At 41.4% G+C, this 20,890-nt stretch overlaps 1 protein-coding gene across 2 annotated transcripts in view; it reads left to right on the top strand.

The window, feature by feature from the left end:
* pcxb (pyruvate carboxylase b) overlaps window positions 1-20,890 on the top strand; it is a 299,933-nt gene that overhangs the window by 258,195 nt on the left and 20,848 nt on the right. For both annotated transcript variants that reach the window (XM_042223129.1, XM_042223128.1), the window contains exons 17-22: window positions 212-452; window positions 1,512-1,679; window positions 3,265-3,346; window positions 11,864-12,021; window positions 12,639-12,725; window positions 19,814-19,993. In XM_042223129.1, coding sequence (XP_042079063.1) covers window positions 212-452; window positions 1,512-1,679; window positions 3,265-3,346; window positions 11,864-12,021; window positions 12,639-12,725; window positions 19,814-19,993 — 916 coding nt within the window. The remainder of the gene's footprint in view (window positions 1-211; window positions 453-1,511; window positions 1,680-3,264; window positions 3,347-11,863; window positions 12,022-12,638; window positions 12,726-19,813; window positions 19,994-20,890) is intronic.

Raw genomic sequence — 20,890 nt, 5'->3', positions numbered from 1 at the left:
AGCTTATCCCTACCCGGATGTGCACCATTATCTGGAGTACACTGTGCATGAAGACGAACTCATTATGTATGTGTGAGTGAGACTGTGTGATAATCTCACCGTGTACAGGCAGTCCTGACAGCATCCACGACCTGATTACAATTAACATTTAAAAACACTACAGTTTGTGTGGGTCGACTAACACGATCGCCTCTCCCGCTCCCACCATAAGGTTCTGCGAGGTGGCCAAGGAGAACGGCATGGACATCTTCCGTGTGTTCGATTCTCTGAACTACCTGCCTAACATGGTGCTGGGTATGGAGGCTGCTGGAGCAGCAGGTGGCGTAGTTGAAGCTGCCATCTCCTACACAGGTGACGTGTCTGACCCAATGAGGCAGAAGTACTCTCTGGAATACTATGTCAAACTGGCAGATGAGCTTGTCAAAGCTGGAACTCACATCCTATCTATCAAGGTAAGTAAATAAAAAAAAGGACCTGGCAGCGGTTTAGTGCTACTCAACTTTGGCAGCCGCACAGGCCATCTTTTCCTTCCCTCTGAAAATCTAAAGTTTTTGGCACTTGCTTTGCTCCTGTGTGGAAATCCTTGCCAGTTTGCTTCCAGACATAAATAACATAAATAGTATCAGGTGAAGAGCTTTTATGAAGGCTTTCATCTTCAGATGCACATGCTCTCTTCTTACACCAGCAGTTGTATGTGTAAGTTCTGTACATCATGATTGGAGCTTAAACTACAAACTAAACCTTGTCTAGCTTGTATAACATGGGTGGTGTACAGTTCAACTAGCACTTGAATGCAAATATCTTTTGTGTTGATGGTAAAGCTCCTTTGGCTTGACTAATTCGAGAACTTGAAAACTGACCAATATTTCATCATGTGAGCAAACTGTAATATTCTGCATCTACAGTACTGATCTTTTTCTGATGCTGTTACATTTGGTGCCATTAGTATGGAAATTAATGTTTAATATCCAGCCATCAATAACCAGTGTCCACGGCATGCACACCTCGCACATGGATTTAAAGTGACCCTTTGAGTTACTCTCACAAGTGAACTGTTGAACGCAGCTGAAGGTTTTCAGCTTGCTTCAATTAAATTAACTTGTATATTTGAGCTTCTTATCTAAATGAATAGACTGATAATGCTCACAATGAATTAATTTCTTCATTCAGGCATGACCGAATATTTTGAAACGTGAAATGATAAACTCGCACTCTGCCACAGTGTGCACAATCACACGCAGCTGTGACAATCTCATAAAAAGCTGGCAGAGCTAATGAGGTTAACTTTTAAAGGAGGAAACCGGCATCTATAATAATTTCTTGAAGTGCAATGATCATCAAAGGGAGCACAACTAAACATCTAAGCTCTGCCTGCGATTTGTATTAATATCAGTTATAATTTACACTTCATAATGAGTGTAGAAAATGTGACTCTTCGTTCTGTTGTGCTAATGAGTGCGTTGCATGTATTCCTCAGACCTATAACCTTTCTCCCCTCCATCTCCCACCAGGATATGGCCGGCCTGCTGAAGCCAGAAGCCAGTAAGCTTCTGATCAGCGCTCTGAGGGACCGCTTCCCAGACGTACCCATCCATGTGCACACGCACGACACAGCTGGAGCTGGTGTTGCTGCCATGCTGGCCTGCGCTGAAGCTGGTGCTGATGTAGTTGATGTGGCGGTACGTATTTAACATGTTTCTTCTATGAGACTTAATAAAGTGGGACTTCTCCATAACTTTGATTTAAAATTGATATCAGGGTCATTATAGGATGCTTGCCATATGGCGAGTGCTAACTGCTATTCGACAAATAATGAGAAAATAATTATTTCAGTCTACACGCCAGTTATCCTCACAACATGAGCAAACATTAATTTTCTACCAGTTCCTGCAGTTTGCATTGTGAAATGTCACTGAAATTAAGATGGAACTGTTGCTGAAGCCAGGATCATTTTCCTTACTGCGATCACTGACGCATGCTGCCAGCATGGGCAGATTCATTATAACAATTGGCTACTATTTGCTGTTTGTGCTGTTCAGTTCTTTGTAACACCGTATGCAACAACTGATTGCCGACCATGGATCGGTTAAACGCCCACTCAGCATTTGTATTCATTGGTTTATCTGGCAATTGCAATAAAGTGTGCTAAAATTACTTTTTCTTTGTGCTTTCATCAGGCATAACGTTTTGACCACTGATAGGGGAAGTGAATAAATCTGATTATCTCTTCATTACGGCCCCTGTAGGTGGATGGAATATATTACAGAACAAGTGAACATTTTTTCCTCAAAGTTGATGTTAGAAGCATAAAAAATGGACAAGCATAAGGAGTTGATTGAGTTTGACAAGGACTGAAGTGTGATGGCTAGACTGGGTGTTGACTCGGTCAGAGCATCTCCAAAACTGCAGCTCTTGTGGGATGGTCCCGGTCTGCAGTTGTTAGTATCTATCAGAAAGGAAGCAACTGTGGTGACGGGCGGTCAGGGCTTAGTGATGCAGGTGGGGATTGGCCCATGTGGTTCGATCCAACAGATGAGCTCAAAGTGCTGAAGAAGTTAATGCTGGTTCTGATAGAAATGTAGAATACAACATGAGCAGAGGAGCATCAGTACTGTACCATGGAGCAATGAAACGGTTTGGTTTAATGACTCGCGTTTTCTTTTACATCACATGGATGCTTGTGTCACTTACCTGGGGAACACCTGACACCAGGATAGACTATGGGAAGAAGTCAAGCTGGCAGTGTGATGCTTCAGGCAATATTCACATGGAAAACTTTTGGTCCAGCCATTCATTATGGATCTTACTTTGATACATGCAACCTAGCTAAGCATTGCTGTAGACATGTACACCCTGATGGCTGTGGCTAATGTGCACTGCTGCAAAGCAAAAAAATGGTTCGGCAACAGTTTGAGGAGTACAACAGAGTTTGAGGTGTTGACTTGGCCTCCAAATTCTCAAGATCTCAGTCCAGTCGAGCATCTGTGGGATGTGCTGGACAAACTAGTCCAATCCATAGAGGCTTGACAGCTTACACGACCACAGCACACCTTCAGAGGTCCAGTGGAGTCTGTGCTTCAACAGCTCAGGGCTGTTTTGGCAGCAAAACTGGGGTCAATATAATATTGGTCAGGTGGCCATAACGCTGCCTGGTCAGTGTAATTAGCTGAAGACTTTGGGAAGGACTACATGTACAGGCAATCTACAAAGGTCGTGAATTAGGTTTTCGGTCAAACAGTATTCATATTGATTGTTTCTCTCTAGGTTGACTCCATGGCTGGGATGACCTCCCAGCCCAGCATGGGAGCCATGGTTGCCTGCACCAAGGGGACCAAGCTTGACACTGGTATGTCACACACTCATTAGCCTCTCAGGTCAGTTGTTTAAAAAAAAAAAAAAGTCATATAAAGAATTACAATTATTTTTGGCCAAAGGAGCACTAGTAAGTATTGCGATGAGTAACTAAATGTTTAAAAATACACCTGCAGCTTGGAATTGTTAATGAGATCAAGCTCAGAATACATTTTTTGAGTGTCCTGCTTCAGAGGAGGAAAGGCATTGATCAACAAATCGATGCATGAGTCAAAGTCAGGCAGACCTGTGTGTTCTGCCCAGTGATAATGTACAGTACACAGTCGATTGTTAGAGGGCGATGTAAAGAAAAGGAGACAGCAAATAGAAGGAAACCACTGTGGTCAATAAAAAACTCCTCCTCTGATCCATAAGATAAATGGTTCACTTACTTGTACAGGCAGATTTGTTTCTGATGTCCACAGCCCTGCATGGTTTCATAAACAATATCAGCAGTAGCCATTATTAAGGTGGTCGTATTTCATAAGTTTGCTAAAAGTTGAAACCTGATGTGCAGCACAAGCACATCAGGAGCATCCTTGGAGCGTTTCAAGGGTTTAAGGTTCTCTGAAAATGTCTTAATGTCACACTTAGTGACTGATTTGCTTTCCCAAACAGCATCGTACCAGATATCTTGTTGTTGGCCTTTGTATTGTGCATTATGTTATATTCTCCCACATCTCTGATCAGCGACTGGGCTCGGTGACCTCCCACAGCGAGGGCAGCAGAAAAGATGTGTTAGCGCACTCAGTCATAAAACTTCTGTTTAAAAATTGAAGGGAAACGAATCGGGTTAAAGGAATTAAAAGTGATGTGGAGTTTGCTGCTCAGTTATGTGGAGTAATGCTGTTGGGAATACTGGCTCAGCTCTGCTAACCAGATGTGATAGCTCATTTCCATTACTCAGAACCTTAAAATGCCCAGCTAATTTTGTTTACATGATATTCATACTGCACACTGTCAGCTCCTGCAGCGCACTGTCCTTAACATAAGAAGTTTGGCACTGTAGGGTAAATTATTGCCCATTATGTTTTAAATAGACTGGCGTAGTCGCCCTGATATTCTGTGACACACTATTTTCTATCGCCTGTTTTTTGCCGTGTGGTGATTGTCCTTAGTTTTATCATTGATTGCTTGGCATAGACTCTTATGTAGCCCCATTGCAGTTGTCCTCGAGCACAGACTCCTCAGTCTGTGGTGATACACACATGTGCATCCCTGCTTTGCATATTTATTGGTGTATTCTCAGACGTGGTGTGAAGCGGGTTCTGCAGTTCCTGTCGTGAATAAAATCACTTTTTGTTAAACTGATGCAGAATCTAGCAAGCCTTAGTTTGTTTTACATGGTTACATCAGTGCTTAACATTTAAAGTAATTAACCCGTACATGAGAAAAATCCCACCTCAAACTGTTAGTTTAGAAAATGTATTAGACCATATCATAAAACCATGAAAGCACAAATATAGAAAAACAGTTTAAAACTTAAAAACATATTATTTATTAGGGCAATAACAGGCTTGGTTCACATTTTTACACCCAAACTCGAGTCGGCACGCTGGACCTTAATCAAGCATAACATTTCCTAAAACACAGTTTTCTTATTTTTCTATTGAGAAATGCAAGTAAATAACTGTCACTTGGCATCTTAATCAGAAGTAGTAATGTGCTTTTTCCATTTTTTCCTTTTTAGAAATTTGTAACACATTTTGAAAACTGATGGAAAACAATAATTATAATAATTTCAGCCATAAAAATATAATTTCAGTTAACGAACTTGCACATTCTGGTGGATTAACCATTAGAGAAACATCAAAAACTAATTTGTATATCGTGGTGATATCACATCACAGTACTTCTGTAGTGCTGGGCACATTAGGCTGGGTTAAAGCACAAGTCATTTCCACTTTTGAGAGACTAAAAGACGTCTTAAGCGTAATTACAGTGCAGCTGCAGTGGTTTCAGAAAATGATGGTGAACCACGGGTGTTGGTGGTGTTTGTACCTGAAGGAGTCCTTCAAAGTGAATGAGCTGCTTTGCTTGGCTTATTGTTTCTGCAGCAAAATGTAATGATCGCTCACATTTAAAACGCTTTCATAGAAGAGGAAGTGATTTTTGTTCATAAAGCAACGTAGTAGCAGAGCCATTTGGACGTGCTGTGTTCGCAGCATAATGTGTGGCTTGAGCCATGAAGGAAAATCTGTTTGCATCGTTGCTGCTCACTCAGTACTCATTTAACCCACAGCTGGATGCAACAGGTTCTTGGACTCGAGTAGGAAACATTGTAGAGCACGACATAAATGTTTCAGTGAAAGAAATTTTGTCGCAGTCCGGTTTAATGACACAATGTCAATTTGTGAGCATAAAGTACCAAAAAAATGGGAACAGAAAGACAAGGTCATTACTCAAAAGCCAGAATTTTTCAAGTCTCTCAGGTTATTCATGGAATTTCAATTTGCAGACTGTCTCACACACATTTGTGCACACTCGTGCTCTATCCTGTATCCTGGGGTGACCCTGGTAAATGCATTATGCATCCAGCTCCCTCTCACATCCAGCTTCTTTTATACCTGTCATCTTGGCCTCGTGTCTTCTTTTCATCACCGCGTGATTTTTGTGCCTCTCTCCTTTTCCCTCTCTGTTTGCCCATCTTACTACATTTGTAATCAAGAAAAGCACTGTCTGACACTTCCATACCTCACTGACCCTAGTCTGTTTACTGCTTCTCTCCCAGCTTTCTTCCATCTCTCTTTCAAAGCAATAATCAGTGCAGTGTAGTGTGCGCTGCCTATTCCATCTCCCACCCTCTCTCTGCTCTTATGCCTTTTCCTATTACTCCCCCTGCTTTTACATTGTCTTCCCTCGTCATCCTCCTCTTCCTTCTTTCTCAATCTGCGACAAACCAATTAACTGCACTTTCCATGCCTCCAACTCCCCCTCTGCTTGTCCTTTCCCTTCGTCTCCCTCAAAATCTCTCTTGGTATCTCCTTCTCCCAGAGAAATGGCAAAGCATTGGCTCTGTGGTTAATTTGTTTGTCTTCATGCTGTCTCTTTGTTTATGCAGTAAGCCGCGACGTGCGTACATACCCATGCGTTTTAAAAGTCATACATATTCACACATAGTTATGCAGCTGAATGATGACACATATTAAAATGGTCCTCATGTTTATTTGACACTGCATTTACTGCCTTCTCTTGTGCATCATGCTTGGATTTAATTGATAAAATATTTAGTAACAAATGGCAGACGCTCTGCTCAGAGGTTATACGTTAACTGTGTAGACGGTCAAACCCTACACACTCACAGCTGGACCCAGACAAACGTTTGAGCAGAGGCATTAAATGTATCCAACCTGCTACATCTACCCTTGTATTTGGGTTTTTTTCTCCCACAATGTTATTGTGTCTTCGTCTCATCAGCCTCTGGTGTGTGCGTGCTACAACTGTATAATGTGTGTCAGTCTACAAAACGTGTGTATAGATTAATGAAAGCAGAAGTATGCGTCTGTCTGTTTGTATCCTCTGTTAGTGATTTTGTGCTGCTAATGAGCTGAATATTGATGGCAGTTCGTCACTACCAAGCAGCCATCTGTGTGAGTGATCTATGGACATGTGTGTTCCCATGGGTGCCTAAAAGGGGGGAACAAGTGAAGCAAACGAATCCACACTATTCAATTATGGAAAAAGCTTGTCCTATCATCCTTTGTGTTCTAATTATAGATTTATCGTCATACGGTTGCGTGTGTGTCCGATTTATTTACAAGGATCTGTGTACAAAAGGAGCAAGGGGTGAGCAGATGAAGATTTGTGTCTGATTCTCACTTTACTATTGAATAAAATTAATTGCAAAGTTAATCTTAGATTGAATGTTTATTATTTCAGACTAATTCAAAGTCATTTAGACTTTCAGACCATTTTTTTCCTTAATTGTCTTTAGAGTACCAGGGGCATTAGTTTGATCATACGGCAGCTGAAGCTGGTTGTTTGCTTGCTATTGAAGTCGCAGGCTGGCTTGAGTTAGAGCACCTCTCTCCAGGTTGGGCAGTCATCATTGGGACTTTTACTGGGAATGAAGCACATCTGCAGATTTCAATTTGTAGGGGTCTTTTAGACAGTCTGGCTGGAGTCGACTGAGCAGGTTCTGCAGGACAGAGCCAGATGATGTTGGCACACAGCAGGAAGCAGCTGCTGCTGCTGTTGATTTAGACTCCGAATTGTTTTATTTGAACTACACCAGGCTTCAGAAATGTAACTTATTCCAAAATACACAAAAGATTTAGGTGCCACATTAAACAAAAATTAAACTAGATGAAGAAATCTTGATTAACTTAAACCTGGTAAGTCCAAATAAAGTCAGTTGTGTGAATAAAATGCTTTAAAGTAGTTGAAGAAAAATGGTATTACTATGGGAAGAAGGCAAGCTGGCTAAAGTATTAACAGTAAAAGCGAGAGAGTGCGAAGTAGGAGCTAAGATAACAAAAGAATAATATAAGAGAGGGAGCAAGTCGGTCGTGATCAATTGTTTTATCACACCGGTCTGGTTGAAGTGTGTTTCAGGGGTTTTACACCGTTGTTGGACTTGACACCCTGAATCCTTTCAGAAATATCTTTTTTTCTATTATTAGTTTAATTCTGTTTAGAATAAACCACAGTGTTGACCAAAGAAACTGAAAGGCCAGTGACATAGTGTAATTCAGTCATTGTGTTACTTACTGACTGAATAATGTGTCATGCAATGTGTCATGTGTTCAGCTGTGGCTCGCCAGTCGGCCTTGTTAGACCATTTAATAATTTGTGAGCTCCTGTTCCTTACAAATAAATATAGAGGGACAACAGAAGAGCAATCAAATCATCATAGTTTTGTCAATGTGGAAATGAGTTTCCTCAGATATGGCAGACCGTTGTGCTTTTTTTTGCACACAGCTTCGGTTTATCTTATTCCAAGATTATAACACCTTCCGCAGTCTTTCACTTAATGGACATGACCTCTTGTGCATGAGTAAATTTTTTAAAGTCGCTGATGATATGTTTTGTTTTGGATATGTTTAATTAAAGACGGGACTCATCACACTATTTATTAAAACCATCAAGGACTGGGCCATGGGTGGTCTCGTTATCCTGAAGCTGTCTAACAATAACAGTCATGTGCATACTTTTAAAAGGGTCCCGTTTTCATACCTTTTAGGCAAGCAAATGGTTACAGATGCCAAATTAACCGCTTTTATAGGAAAATTAGCGTTTTCTTCAGTAAAGTAAATGCAGGTTTATGGCAGCGGGGTGAGAGAGAGGGGTGTGTGAGAGTGAGACAAAGACGTGTAGAAGATCTTCAAAACATCTCCAGAGTCGTTGAAGATGTTTTCAAGAACTGTAGAAATGACACACAAGATTCTCTTATATTGAATGGTTCGTTCTCGTTGAATATGACGCCACTAAGATGTTCTTTAAATGTTTTGCAACAAACGGTGTCATTGTTCAACTCTTATTGCAGATTATCTTCATCCCCCCAAATTCCACTGAGACTCGGATTCGGCGTGTGTAAACCTGTCCACTTGCTGACACTTTAAATGAAATGTTAGCTTGTAAGATGATGTTTTGACCTTTCATTATCTCCTTATTTCAGCTTATAACTCAGTCACATATCATTTGTTTATTTTTAAACAATATCAAATGTCACACCGTGTTTGGGAATTAATTCAAACCAGTTTAAAAAATCGTTTTCAATCACTATTTGAGTTGATTAGGTCAAAGCCTTAGTAGTCAAACATCATTCTTTGGCGGTCACAGTCTGTTAATCCCCTGCAGTGTGACAGAAGTGAGAAATGTGCCATTTAGCATAATTGCAATTAAGACTTGGAAAAAGAGCAGACGGGCTAACACGTGCATTAACTTGCTTGGTGTAGAGTGGCCTACCAGACTTTAGGTTAGCTGAGATTACAATTCTACTGTTGGCTAAATACTGAACCAGTTAAATCAGTGTTAGCTGAGTTTGCTCACTGAGTCTTATTTAATAAAACATGATGTTAATTATGTGCATTGTGGTTACATTCATGTCAGAAGTTATGATAAAGGGGGTTATGTTTTGGGGTCATAGCCCTTACCCATGACCTCCGGTTCCAAAAAGCTAAGAGCTCAGGGACCCCCTCTCTTCTCACACCCAGATCTCACACTGACAGGAAGTGATTGAATTACCATGGTTACAGGGCATTCCTCTTTGTTGTATCCACCGTTTTAAATCGGTGGACTTAAAATTAGGTGGTTTAAAGTTGCAAATGTCTCTTTGTCCATCAGCTAAAAGCCCCCACACGTATAAAGTTGAGTGTGGCGGCTCAGCTGCAGCTGATTTTAGGGAGGAGCTAAAGATTCGCCCACGGTGACCTTTGAATCACACTCAGCTGCCGAACATGCCCCCACACTGTATTAATCCAAACTATAATTTCACAACGGAAGCATAAATGAAAGATTAAAAATAAGTGTTCACAAACAGAGAAGAAAATGGACCCAATTACTGCCTGACTTGGCAGACGGTTGAATTTGAGGAGCAACAACATGCACATTAATATCACATTAATTTCACAGTAGCTCCATTTACCCGCCAAGATCAGTGGAGGCACGCAAACACTTTGGAGTATGTACTCCTTCAATCTAAAAAGTACAAGCTTGTCTCTGTTATTGAAGTAATAAGTTTGGCTCGTTAATATGGCTGATTTTTGTCATCATTAGCCAAAAGCTCAGTGTACTGCCATTTCTGTCATGGTATTAAAGCAGTTGCAAGGTAAGCTGCTTTAACACACCTTAAGTGGCAGCAACAAATGCTGTTTTTTTTTGTTGTTTTTTTTAAAGATCTCAAAATATCCGAAAGATTTAACAAGCAGCTTTGATGTAGCATAGACTAGATTAAAATACAGAGTGACTTTTCCAGCATGCTTACAGGCTCCGAGTACAATTTACACAATAGGTAAACTAGATATTATCCTGTAATACACCTTCCAGAAGACATGAGCATGAGCTGCTGCTGCAGACTAGTTTGTTGAAAGTACATTATAAAAACTACAGGCTGATACTGTGTTATTGATAGAGGGGGGAAAGAGACTACATAGAAACCTACCAAGCAGGCACATCTCCTCTTCACACGATGTTCTCTATTTGATGGTACTCTGCTGTGTGTGATGCAGACGGCTGAGAGTAGGAATCGGCACACTGTGGTGTCATTGGAGATGTATTCAAACATACCTGATTGGTGTGTGTTAACAACAGTTTAGCACACTGCTCAGTTTAACATGCTGCTTATTTTTTTTGCATTAGCATCAGCATCATAAGCCCACAATTGACTAGTTGGCACAGTGCGCATGTTGTCAATATGACTAATTCTGATAAATGGCAGGCTCCCATGGCTTCACTAACGGTTCATCTGTATTTATAGACCGTATCACAATGTAAGCTAAATCTGGTGATTGCTACTTTACATGAAGACAACAGTATTGTCGTTTAATGCTGAATGCATTTAATCCCATCAGCCAATTCATATGCTGTGCTATTACTGGGTTGGACGTGATCACACAGATTTGTCAGCGATATATATTCATGATGGGAATCTCCTGTTCCAGCACATCTTAAAGGTGCTCTGAGATCTATGACTCTGGAGGCTATTTGAGAGTATTGTGACAATCCACCGTATCCTGCTAAAAGGAGTCATCAGGAGATGGTCACTAGCAATGCTCGGGTAGGCTGTGGCATTTAAAAAGATCATCCATTGCTTTTCATATCTTCTGTTTGGTGACTCTGCTGAGAATTGTAGCCTCTGTTTCCTTTACTGAGCTGATACAAGTTTCTGTTGCCGTAGCCCATCTGCTTTGAGGTTCAACATGTTGTGCACTCGGAGATGCCCTTCTGCATACCTCGGTTATAACAAGTGGTTATTTGAGTTTGTTTCCTTCCTATCAGCTCAAAGCAGTCTGGCCCTTCTCCTGACCTCTGCCATCAACCAAACATTTTCACCCAGAGAACTGCTGCTTGCCGGATATTTGCTTTTTTCCAGACAGTTTTGTGTAAACCCTAGAAAAAGGTGATAGTTTGAGAAAATTTCAGTAGAAATCCAGCTTGTGAAATGCTCACATCAGTCTGACACCAACAACCATACCACATTCAAAGTCTCTGAACTCGCCTTGTTGCCATTCTGATGCTCCGTTTGAACTTTGACACTTTGGTCTGAGTGCATTTAAGTGCTGCCTTGTGATCTGCTGATTAGATATTTGCATTAACATATAGTTTAACAGGTTTAGACGGGGCAGGCGAGTGTAAGTAACCCCTAAGATTACAAACTCAAATTTCTGCTCAGGGTCTCTATCTCTAGTGACATGCTTTAGTTTTCTATATTAAAAGACCTCAAACATCAAAATATCTTTGCTTTTGTTTTTGCCCCATGTGACATTTAAGTGTAAAGTAATTTTCAGTGCAAGTCACATAACTGTGTGCACTGAGCACAGATTTGATGTCAGTTTACTGTCCTGTTTTGCAGGCATCGCTCTGGAGAAGGTGTTTGACTACAGTGAATACTGGGAAGTAGCCAGAGGCTTGTATGCTCCGTTTGATTGCACTGCCACCATGAAATCTGGCAATGCCGACGTGTATGAGAATGAGATACCTGGGGGACAGTACACCAACCTTCACTTCCAGGTACAGTTAAATGCTGCTGTTTTGTTTTTGCCTGTCAGTGGATTGTTTCGAGGCTAAAAACATTAGGTTACTGCATTGTACGAATCCAATTCCAAAATTTGCGACTGGTACGATGAACTGCGTTCACGCTGTGCCTGTTTTCTAATGCGCTGACACCTGAGGTCCCAAAGATCACGCGTATCCAGTACTGATTTTCAGCCCTTGCATTCTGTTGTCATTTACATTTTACACAGCGTCCCAGTGTTTTGTAACTGGGTTTGTATCTGGTTAACTTAAAATGGAGAAACAGGTTCTCTGTGTCTATTAGCTCAATAAAACATCTGTTTCAGTCACTGTTGTTAACACAGTTGTGCTTAAAGTTCAAAGCTCAATGCTTATTCCAGTGTTTGTGAATGCTGTGCCAAAATACAAGCAAGACTCTGCAGCGTTTGTGCTGTTAGAGTCACACTGAAAAATTTAAGAGATCATTTCAAAGTGATTTAAACCGCAGGACCGTCGCTGTAGAATTCTTCCCAAGTGTTCAGCTGCAGGACTGGCTTGTCCAGCATTCCTTGATTTTTCTCTTAAATTGGTTGTAATGAAAAGAAAAGCTTACTCGGTTCATTGGTCTATTGCAGGCTCACAGTATGGGACTGGGCAACAAGTTCAAGGAGGTGAAGAAGGCCTACGCAGAGGCCAACAAACTACTTGGAGACCTTATTAAGGTGAGACATGGACACCGAGCGTCCCAGCTTGCTCTTTATTTTCCTGAGCAAGCTTTAATTTAGTTTACCAGCACAACAAAGATGCATTTGGAGTCAGTGATGATAGTGGCCTCAACACCCAGCTGCAGTAACTGACGCCAGAAAGTCCTAATTTAACTTGGGAGATAAGAGTATATTAGAAAGTCCTTGATTTAGGAGCATCAGCTGTGTTGGTTTATATTATCTTCTTAAACAGAGCTGTATAAATGGGTTTGGGGAAATGAGTAGAATGCACAAGGTCGGGCACATTTGCAGCGTTAATGATGTTTTACTTTGTAATATTATGTCTGACCTGGGTCACGTGAATTTCCTGCTGAAAGCACAATTAGAAATGAGTTTTCGATATTCTTTCATCGGCCTGGCTCTCACTGACTCAGTCTGCCAAGCCGCCCCTCTTTCCTGGCTTGGCTGAGCAAAACAATCCCAGATTAAGTTAGGTGCGTTCACTGTTCTGTGCAGTCTGAATTCACTTTCAGTGCAGCAGTACATTTGGCTTTCCTCAGCTCCCTTTTCCTCCGAGTAATTTTGTTGTGTGCCTAACTTTTTATAGCTTTGTCATTTCCCTTGCTAGACTTGCTCATCTTTTCCCGGCTAGTCTACATTAGGCTCATTTATCCTCTCATTTACCAGGTGGATTTAACGTAACTTCAGCCATCACTAATTGTAGTCACGGACAGGGAGCTCTGCTGGAACGCTGTCATTCTGTGCCTAGGCTGACCTCCTGCCTGCTTCTTGTTTATCTTTCATTAATTACTATGTTTTTCACATTTCTTTTTCTCTCCCTGTAATTATTTTGTTCTTTCATTTTCTTTCATTATCGAGCCACCCTCTCACGTTCCTTCTGTTCTCCATTCCACATGCTGCTTTCTGCATTTATTCTCAGCCATCTCTTTATTTTGCTTTTTCTTACCTTAGACATGCTCCCATGGATTCCCCATTATTTTATCACCTTCTTCTCTCTTTCTTTAGGTCTCTCAATTTTCCCTCTCTGGTCCCTTCTCCCTAATTTTCTCTCCCCCTTTATGTTTTCCTCATCAATCCCCTACCCCTCTGCCCATGCCTCTCTATCAATTCAATTAAGACTCTGTGGGCTTCACTGCACAAGCCAATGTTGGCTTAATGTGCCTACGGGCCCTGCTATGCTCTCCGTTGTATCCTGTTAGCTCGACAATGGCTGTGTCTCTCACACTGCTGGTTTGTCGATAAGGGAGAAGGAGTGCGCTTGTCAGATATAGACATGGTACACACACCACATACTGCACTGGCAGTAAGCAGTGCACCTAAAGTATATGCCCACACGCACCACGGCGAAGCCCATATCTTTGAAGTTTAGTGCCGTCAGTGAAGGAGAAATGGGGATACTTTCCTCATTTTAATCAAGAACACAGCTCTAATTATTTCAGATTAAAAAACAAAGTTAAATGTCTAATAGTCTTCAAAGCATTTACATAAAAGTGATTTGCATTAAAGGGATTGTTTACTTCACAGAGTCTATTAATTCATGTTTTCTTGCAGTGGGTGTCATGTTCTGAATTAAGAAATCAAGATATTTGTACTGGATGTCTCAACTTACAAAACTGCATCATTACTTAAGCTCATGGGCCTCTCACTCAGTACCAGACAACATCAAACTCGACACGGGAATCTGGGAGATTTTCATAAAATGCTTATAAGCCTGACAGTTTCATAGCTTAATATTAATTCCAGATGTGCAGCTGAGTATAATCATTACGTTGCTTGCTGAGTATCCTGTACCAGTTCTGTAAATCTGCCTTAATCCACAGACTTGATTTACAATTATAAACAGGTATAAAACTACCTCATTACTTTTCCTTCGCATTAGTGACCATGAAGTTCAGAAAGATCAGATTGAATCTCTTAATGATCGTGGACCAGCCGTTCGTTTGCATGCAGAGCATTTGAACTATGACTATTTAATGACCCAAGCTACAATGACTCGACTAAATATGACACCTGCAGTAGGATTAGGATTGTGCTCTGTTTTCATGTATGTATCACATACAGTTTGTTTAGGTTTACTCTCAATTTTAAATGCATGCATGTGGTAAAATGTAGTGCTGGGAATGCTAAGCTGAAAAGAACCATTGATGATATGACCTTGAAACTGGTGAGCAGCTATAGAATAGAGACACAAGATTTGTTTCCCTTTTCCACCTTGTGTAACACATCATGTACGCTGCGTGTTTTGGTTGATGTCAGTCTCCTTTGCCCTCCTGTCAGCCTACTGGTCACATAGTGCATAGTATATGTACAGTACAACTACTGAGCCGACAAACCTTGTCTGGAAGATAAGAAGGGTTCTTGTCTCGTTCTAAATCTACTCGTTACTGATTGGAAGACTCGAGTGAGAAACCCCCACACACGAACAGATGGCTCCAGTGTTTGTGTCAGTGATTTGAACTGAAAATGCACATAAAGCAACGAGCATTCCTAAAGTTAATTTTTATCTACGCAAATGTCAGCGCAACATGCATTGCAGCAAAAGCTGCTGGGTTAATTGGCAATGACTTGCATATTGCTTGAGCATAAGTTGTCAAACTCACCAGGGCCTCCCTTCCTCGATTTCCCTGCTTTTAACTTGTTTTGCTATCAACTTCCAGTCTCCTCCTCTCTCTCTCAGCCACATCTGTCTCAGCGTGAGCTTGTCGGTATAAAGAGGACAGCTTGTATATGCATTTGTGAGTGTGCTCTGTCTTCTTCCCTTACCCTGTCACTTTCCTCTTGCAATTACAAGCACGTATCCACTCACCTCCCCATCTCAAAACACACTCGGTCTCTCATACTTCGAGGTGGACCACCTCCTTGTATTGCCCGTGGGGCTGCAGATGTCTACTGCTCTTCTGTTTGCTTCTGTCTCTCCTCCCCTCGGTTAATCTGTCCATCCCTTTATTTCTCCCTCTTAGTCTTCCTGCCTCACTCTTCATCACCCCGTCTGCAGTCTCTCCCCACTCTCACTCTCCAGTTTCATTTGGTCTCATCTCCTCCTCCATCACCGCCTCCCACCTTCCCTCATTTCGATTACTTCCTTCATGTATCTCTAATCTTTCTATCGTTTCTCCCCTCCCCCTCTTCTCTAAGCCTCTCGTTATCGCTCCTCTCTCGTCTCCTCCCCTCCTGACAGGTACCATTCTTCACTCTGCTCCTAGCTTGGCTGGCTGGGCAGGGCGTGTATGTGTTTTCGTTACATTTGCCTTCTCCCTGAAACAGTCGCGCACACACTGATCTGGATGATATAATCCTACGCTCTTTAGGGCAGTTCAGGTTTGGATAGTTGCATTTCGAGCAAAGTACACAGATGCACACACAAAATCCACCGGCATGCCGCACACTCAAACGTGCCATTGTGCCACATTTCTGCTGCCAGGGGTGCGAAGTCACGCAGGACCACTTAGTGAGGACTGCACATTAGTTGAAGTGAGAAAGATGGACAGAGGGTGGAAGAGCAGTGTGAGAGAAAAGGAAGACGGAGGTGGTGGGAACAGAAAGAGCTGCTGGAGGTGGGTGAGGGTGGAACAGGGCTCGTGTCTCAGATGTGATAATGAGAGCTTTAATTTGGATTAATCGGCATTAATTCCTGATAAAAAGCATTTATGGGAGAGAGGCAGAAATGACAGGAGCTAATTTAATCTCCCTATTCAGTCTCCAAAGTAGCTTTGGGTAACAGAATGTAAAATATGTCCAGTGTAAATTATTTAGCACTGTATCTATACAACGGTAAACGTGTGCGTAGATGTTTATTTTTATGTTCAGCCTTGCCAAAGTGTGACTCGATGAATGGCAATGTCAGTAAGTGGGTCAGTTTCTCTGCCATCTCAGCTACTGAAAGGATCAACATGAACATTTACAGAGAAACGTCTGCTCCCCAGGACAAAGACTGTTAGTTTTTTCCTTTTTCTGGACGCTCTGAAATTGAACGCAGGACCTTCAATTGATCAGATTTCTCTCTGCGCGTCTCAACATCTCAGAGCAGATTGTTACAAATTTTATATCCAATCTGGTCCCAGTATGTCTTTCCCAGAGGGAATCCAGCGACTCTCCTCAAGGTTTCTGGCTGAATAAGATGTAGATGTAACACGGTGCAGTGTTTAGCACTGTCAACCTTTTAGCGGGGCTTAACACCCGGTTTCTTGGTCTTGTCAGGGGAAAAAGATAACAGCAGGCGTTTTCTACTGCAGTGCATTTTGTTCAGAGGCTCAAGAAGCTGATTACTTATGTCAGTCCAGTCAAAAGCTAAACTTCCCTCTAAAGTAGTGGCATAAAGACACCATCTTATCAGTAAGACGGAGAGCGATCAGCAGCCAAGAGTCTGAGCTCGGCTTCACGCAGGAACAGAGGAAATCAGATTTTTCTAACCCGACCACAATGTGATTTTCCTCACTCCTCGTCTAAAAATATAGGAAAGCTCACACATCATATATAGCTCATACACCGCTGAAAATGTGATTTCTCTTTTTCCCCGTGTGTGAGGCATCCGGAGAGAGTTGGAGGTGGGTGATTCATCAACAGAGATTGATAATGAGAGTAACACTCGTGATGTTACTGTGGATCAAGCAAAAATAAATATTTGGCAGACGGACTAGAGAGAAGAGGGATGGGAACGGGACCAAGTTGATTCATGAAGGAAGAGTAAAAATCCAACATGTTGGCTTTTAGTGTAAAGACAAAGGTCAAGATAGTGAGTGAGGGATGAAGTAAGAAGGCTGTTCTGTGAAGATGGGTAATAAAGATGGAAAGATGTAACACCTGTGCAGTGAAAGGAGGAGAAACATGAACTCCAGACGCAGAGAAAACTAAGCAACATTGAGCTTTGCTGTGTTTTGATCGATTTTAAGTAACTCAGCAGTATGCTTTTGTTTGACATCTCCACAGTTTGTATTAACAACCGGCTCAAATCTCTCAAGGTTTTTTGCAGTCGTTCATTGTGTAAAAGCAGGGTGTCATTATAGCCTCACTCACAAACCCCGTCAACCTGAACTACAGGTGTTGTAGCCGACAATGCTGAAGGGAGGTGCATTTCTTCTATCTTGTTTCTTGTCTCGCTGCGTAATCACTTGCACTTGTCCTTTGAAAATAGTCCAAATGGTTTTGGACTTTAGCAGGCATCCTGGGGCTGTTCTTGACACTTTGCTTCTGATTGCACAGAAACAAGTTTCAAAAGAACTGATCTGATCGTGTTGATGTTTGTTAAAATGCAGTTGCACAGTGGGAGGAACCGTTTGAGACACTTTCATTATTTTGTCACTTAAGTATTGTTTTTTTTGACCAAAGATGTTATAATGCTGTATCAGGATTTGCTCTGTTGATCTGACAGTGTAGCTTAAATCGTTTATACTGTTGCTTCCACTGATGGCATTTTCTATTTTTACAGCAGCTTGACATGAAAAAAAAAGTCAGTATTGCTATGTCTAAACACAAAAAGCGCTTACACACACACATTCTCGTTTTGCAATCTTAGTGAGGACATCTAGTTCACATAATGCTGCTTACCCTGCCCCTAACCATCAAAAATGAATGCCTAACCATAACTTAATTGTAACCCTGGCATTAAAACCACATTTTGAACCTGAAAATGCCTTCAAACTCGTGAGGACTGGTGTGCATGTCCTCTCTTGGTCCCCACAAGTATAGTAGAATGCCAGTTTCTGGTCCTCACAAAGATGCCTAAACAGGAACACACACACACACGGGGCTGTAGTTGTTGAAAGACTGAAGTGATCCCACGAGCTCAGATAGCCTAACAAGCACCCAAATCCCAGGAGGTTGTAGTAATCCCAGAGGGATGTGTGTGCTTTATTTCTTCCTCACAATAATTTGGTGTCGCTTCTTTGAGAAATAGGTGTCAAGGTCTTTGTTTGGGGATTCCTCAGGGAATGTCAGCTTACTCTATATTTGTTCATCCATTTTCTCTCCTTGCTCTCTCTCCTTTTGAGTGCTCTAATTGCCTTGGAAATAGACTTTGTGTAAAACGTGGACACGCTTCCTGCATGCGCTGCTCCTTCAGCTGTCAGTTCTTACATTTACAGACGATGCATCGGGGTTGAAAACAACCCCAAAAACCAAAATGTGAAAATGGTTTTTAAATTTAGAAGAGGTTAAATCTGGAAGGTGAAACTAACAGCATCTTTTCTGTTTTATTCCCCCTTGGCTCTCTCTTTCTAACAGATAATAAAATGTTAAGGACTGAGTACAAACCGTAGTGTTTGTTTATGAGATTGGAAGTTGGTGGGTCATATTAATTGACCCCTTTCTCACTTTAATGGTCCAAGCACCAGATGGAAGTCAACAGGAAAGCCTTAAATTTGCGTCTCCAATCATTACAATAAGAGTAATGTGTGCAATTGATATTTGCACCAGTGTCCTGTTCAGTCTGAAGTGACTCTACCTATCACCATTATGCTAATAGGGATCGCTATTACCATAATGATATGCCATTATAAATAATGAAAGAGTGAATACGTGTGATTTTAATGAATGTTTTCTGCACCCTTTTTTCTTCCCTCCTCGTTTTCAGGTTCATTCTGTTTTCACGGAGCAGACCAAATCAGATGATTAAAGAGGCTGTGTCGATGTAAACATCTTTTCATTTCCCTTCCTCCGGGTCTCTCTGTGCTTAATCTTTGTAGACAGCATCTTCATTAAAACAAACACTCTGTGACCACTTCTCTTTTGCTGAAATCACCGCGGATGTGCAGAAATACCTGTGCTCTGCAGACGGGAGGACTTTGCGTGGAAGAATGCTGTAGCCTGACAGACAAACTGCAGCAACTTCTACTCTAACATTACCCAACTAAAAAACATGCTCGATTTTCTCTTAATACTTTATTTTTTTCTCTATAAATATGTGGATATATTTTTTTTTTCTGTCAGCTTAAAAGCCACAGTGAATAACAGCGGCTCTCCTTGTCCTAAGCAAACTGTGATAAATAGAAGTATCTAACTGAATGGTACATCAGGCTAATAGTAACTTTCTTTATCCAGAAATGGGTTTAACACTCCCAAAGTGCTCAGACTTTTTTCCTCTTTGCTAGGTGACTCCTTCCTCAAAGATCGTGGGTGACCTGGCCCAGTTCATGGTGCAGAACAACCTGACCAGAGCAGAGGTGGAGGAGAGAGCGGACGAGTTGTCCTTCCCCCTCTCTGTCGTCGAGTTCCTTCAGGGATACGTTGGGATACCACACGGAGGATTCCCTGAGCCGTTCAGATCTAAGGTACTCATATTGGAGTCTTTGTATATAATTCCAATAAGGATTTGTACAAAAGCATTCATTTATTTATTTAAAAACCATTTAACTTCCAATCTGCTGGAATAAATGGACACGGCTATTTAGATCACAAAATACTCGCTCAACATTTGTCCTTCACGTCCTTCACCTGTGCCTTTGTGTAACAAACACGGGCCAGAGAGCTTCATTAAAGGTGTTACACACATGCAAACACTCAAGTTGTGTTTCATGCTTTATGTCATCTGGCACAAGCTGAAAACAGTTTCTTTGCCTCTGCTCTTCTTTTCTCGTCTCCTCACGAGTGCATACAGCGAGGGCGACCGCTATGCGCATCAGGGGGCCACCAGCATGACGTCTCCTTGGGAGTTACAAGAACACACAGAGGATTTAAAAAATGTCACAATTTCCCCAATGTTTCTAACATAGTGGCTAGTTGACATTTCTGAAATGTTTTTTTTTTCAGTATTTCCTTTTCCATCTAATATATTGAGCAGTGTAAGTGTGTAGATGTACAGTTAAAGGGAATTTTTAATACTTTAATGTATTCCCCCACTGGTCAAGTCATTTTTAAAGCCTCAGTTCATAGCTTAGTTTTATCTTAAACGATCTGTTGGTTTGTTTTTGTCGTCATTTGGCTCCCGTCCTTCCCTTTCTTTGTTTGTTTGAAACATCGCTTGTCCTCCTGCCACTTTTCTTCTTCCTCAACCATAATCAGATGTTTTTTATTTAGTTGTGATGGTATATTGGTGTGTCTTGTGTTTTTAAATACTTTGTCTGGTGAGTTATTACCATTTTAAAAAGCACAGATAGCTGCTGTGTTTGGTTTGTGGTTTTCTGTTCAGTCAGCATTCACGCTGCAAGATGCTAAAGTGTCACTGTTTT

The sequence above is a fragment of the Haplochromis burtoni genome, unplaced genomic scaffold (assembly GCF_018398535.1).
Source record: "Haplochromis burtoni strain Fernald_Lab_line unplaced genomic scaffold, NCSU_Asbu1 Contig_102, whole genome shotgun sequence".
NCBI lineage: Eukaryota > Metazoa > Chordata > Actinopteri > Cichliformes > Cichlidae > Haplochromis > Haplochromis burtoni.
Note: the sequence above shows the minus strand (reverse complement) of the source record. Positions and strands in the feature narration are given on the sequence as shown.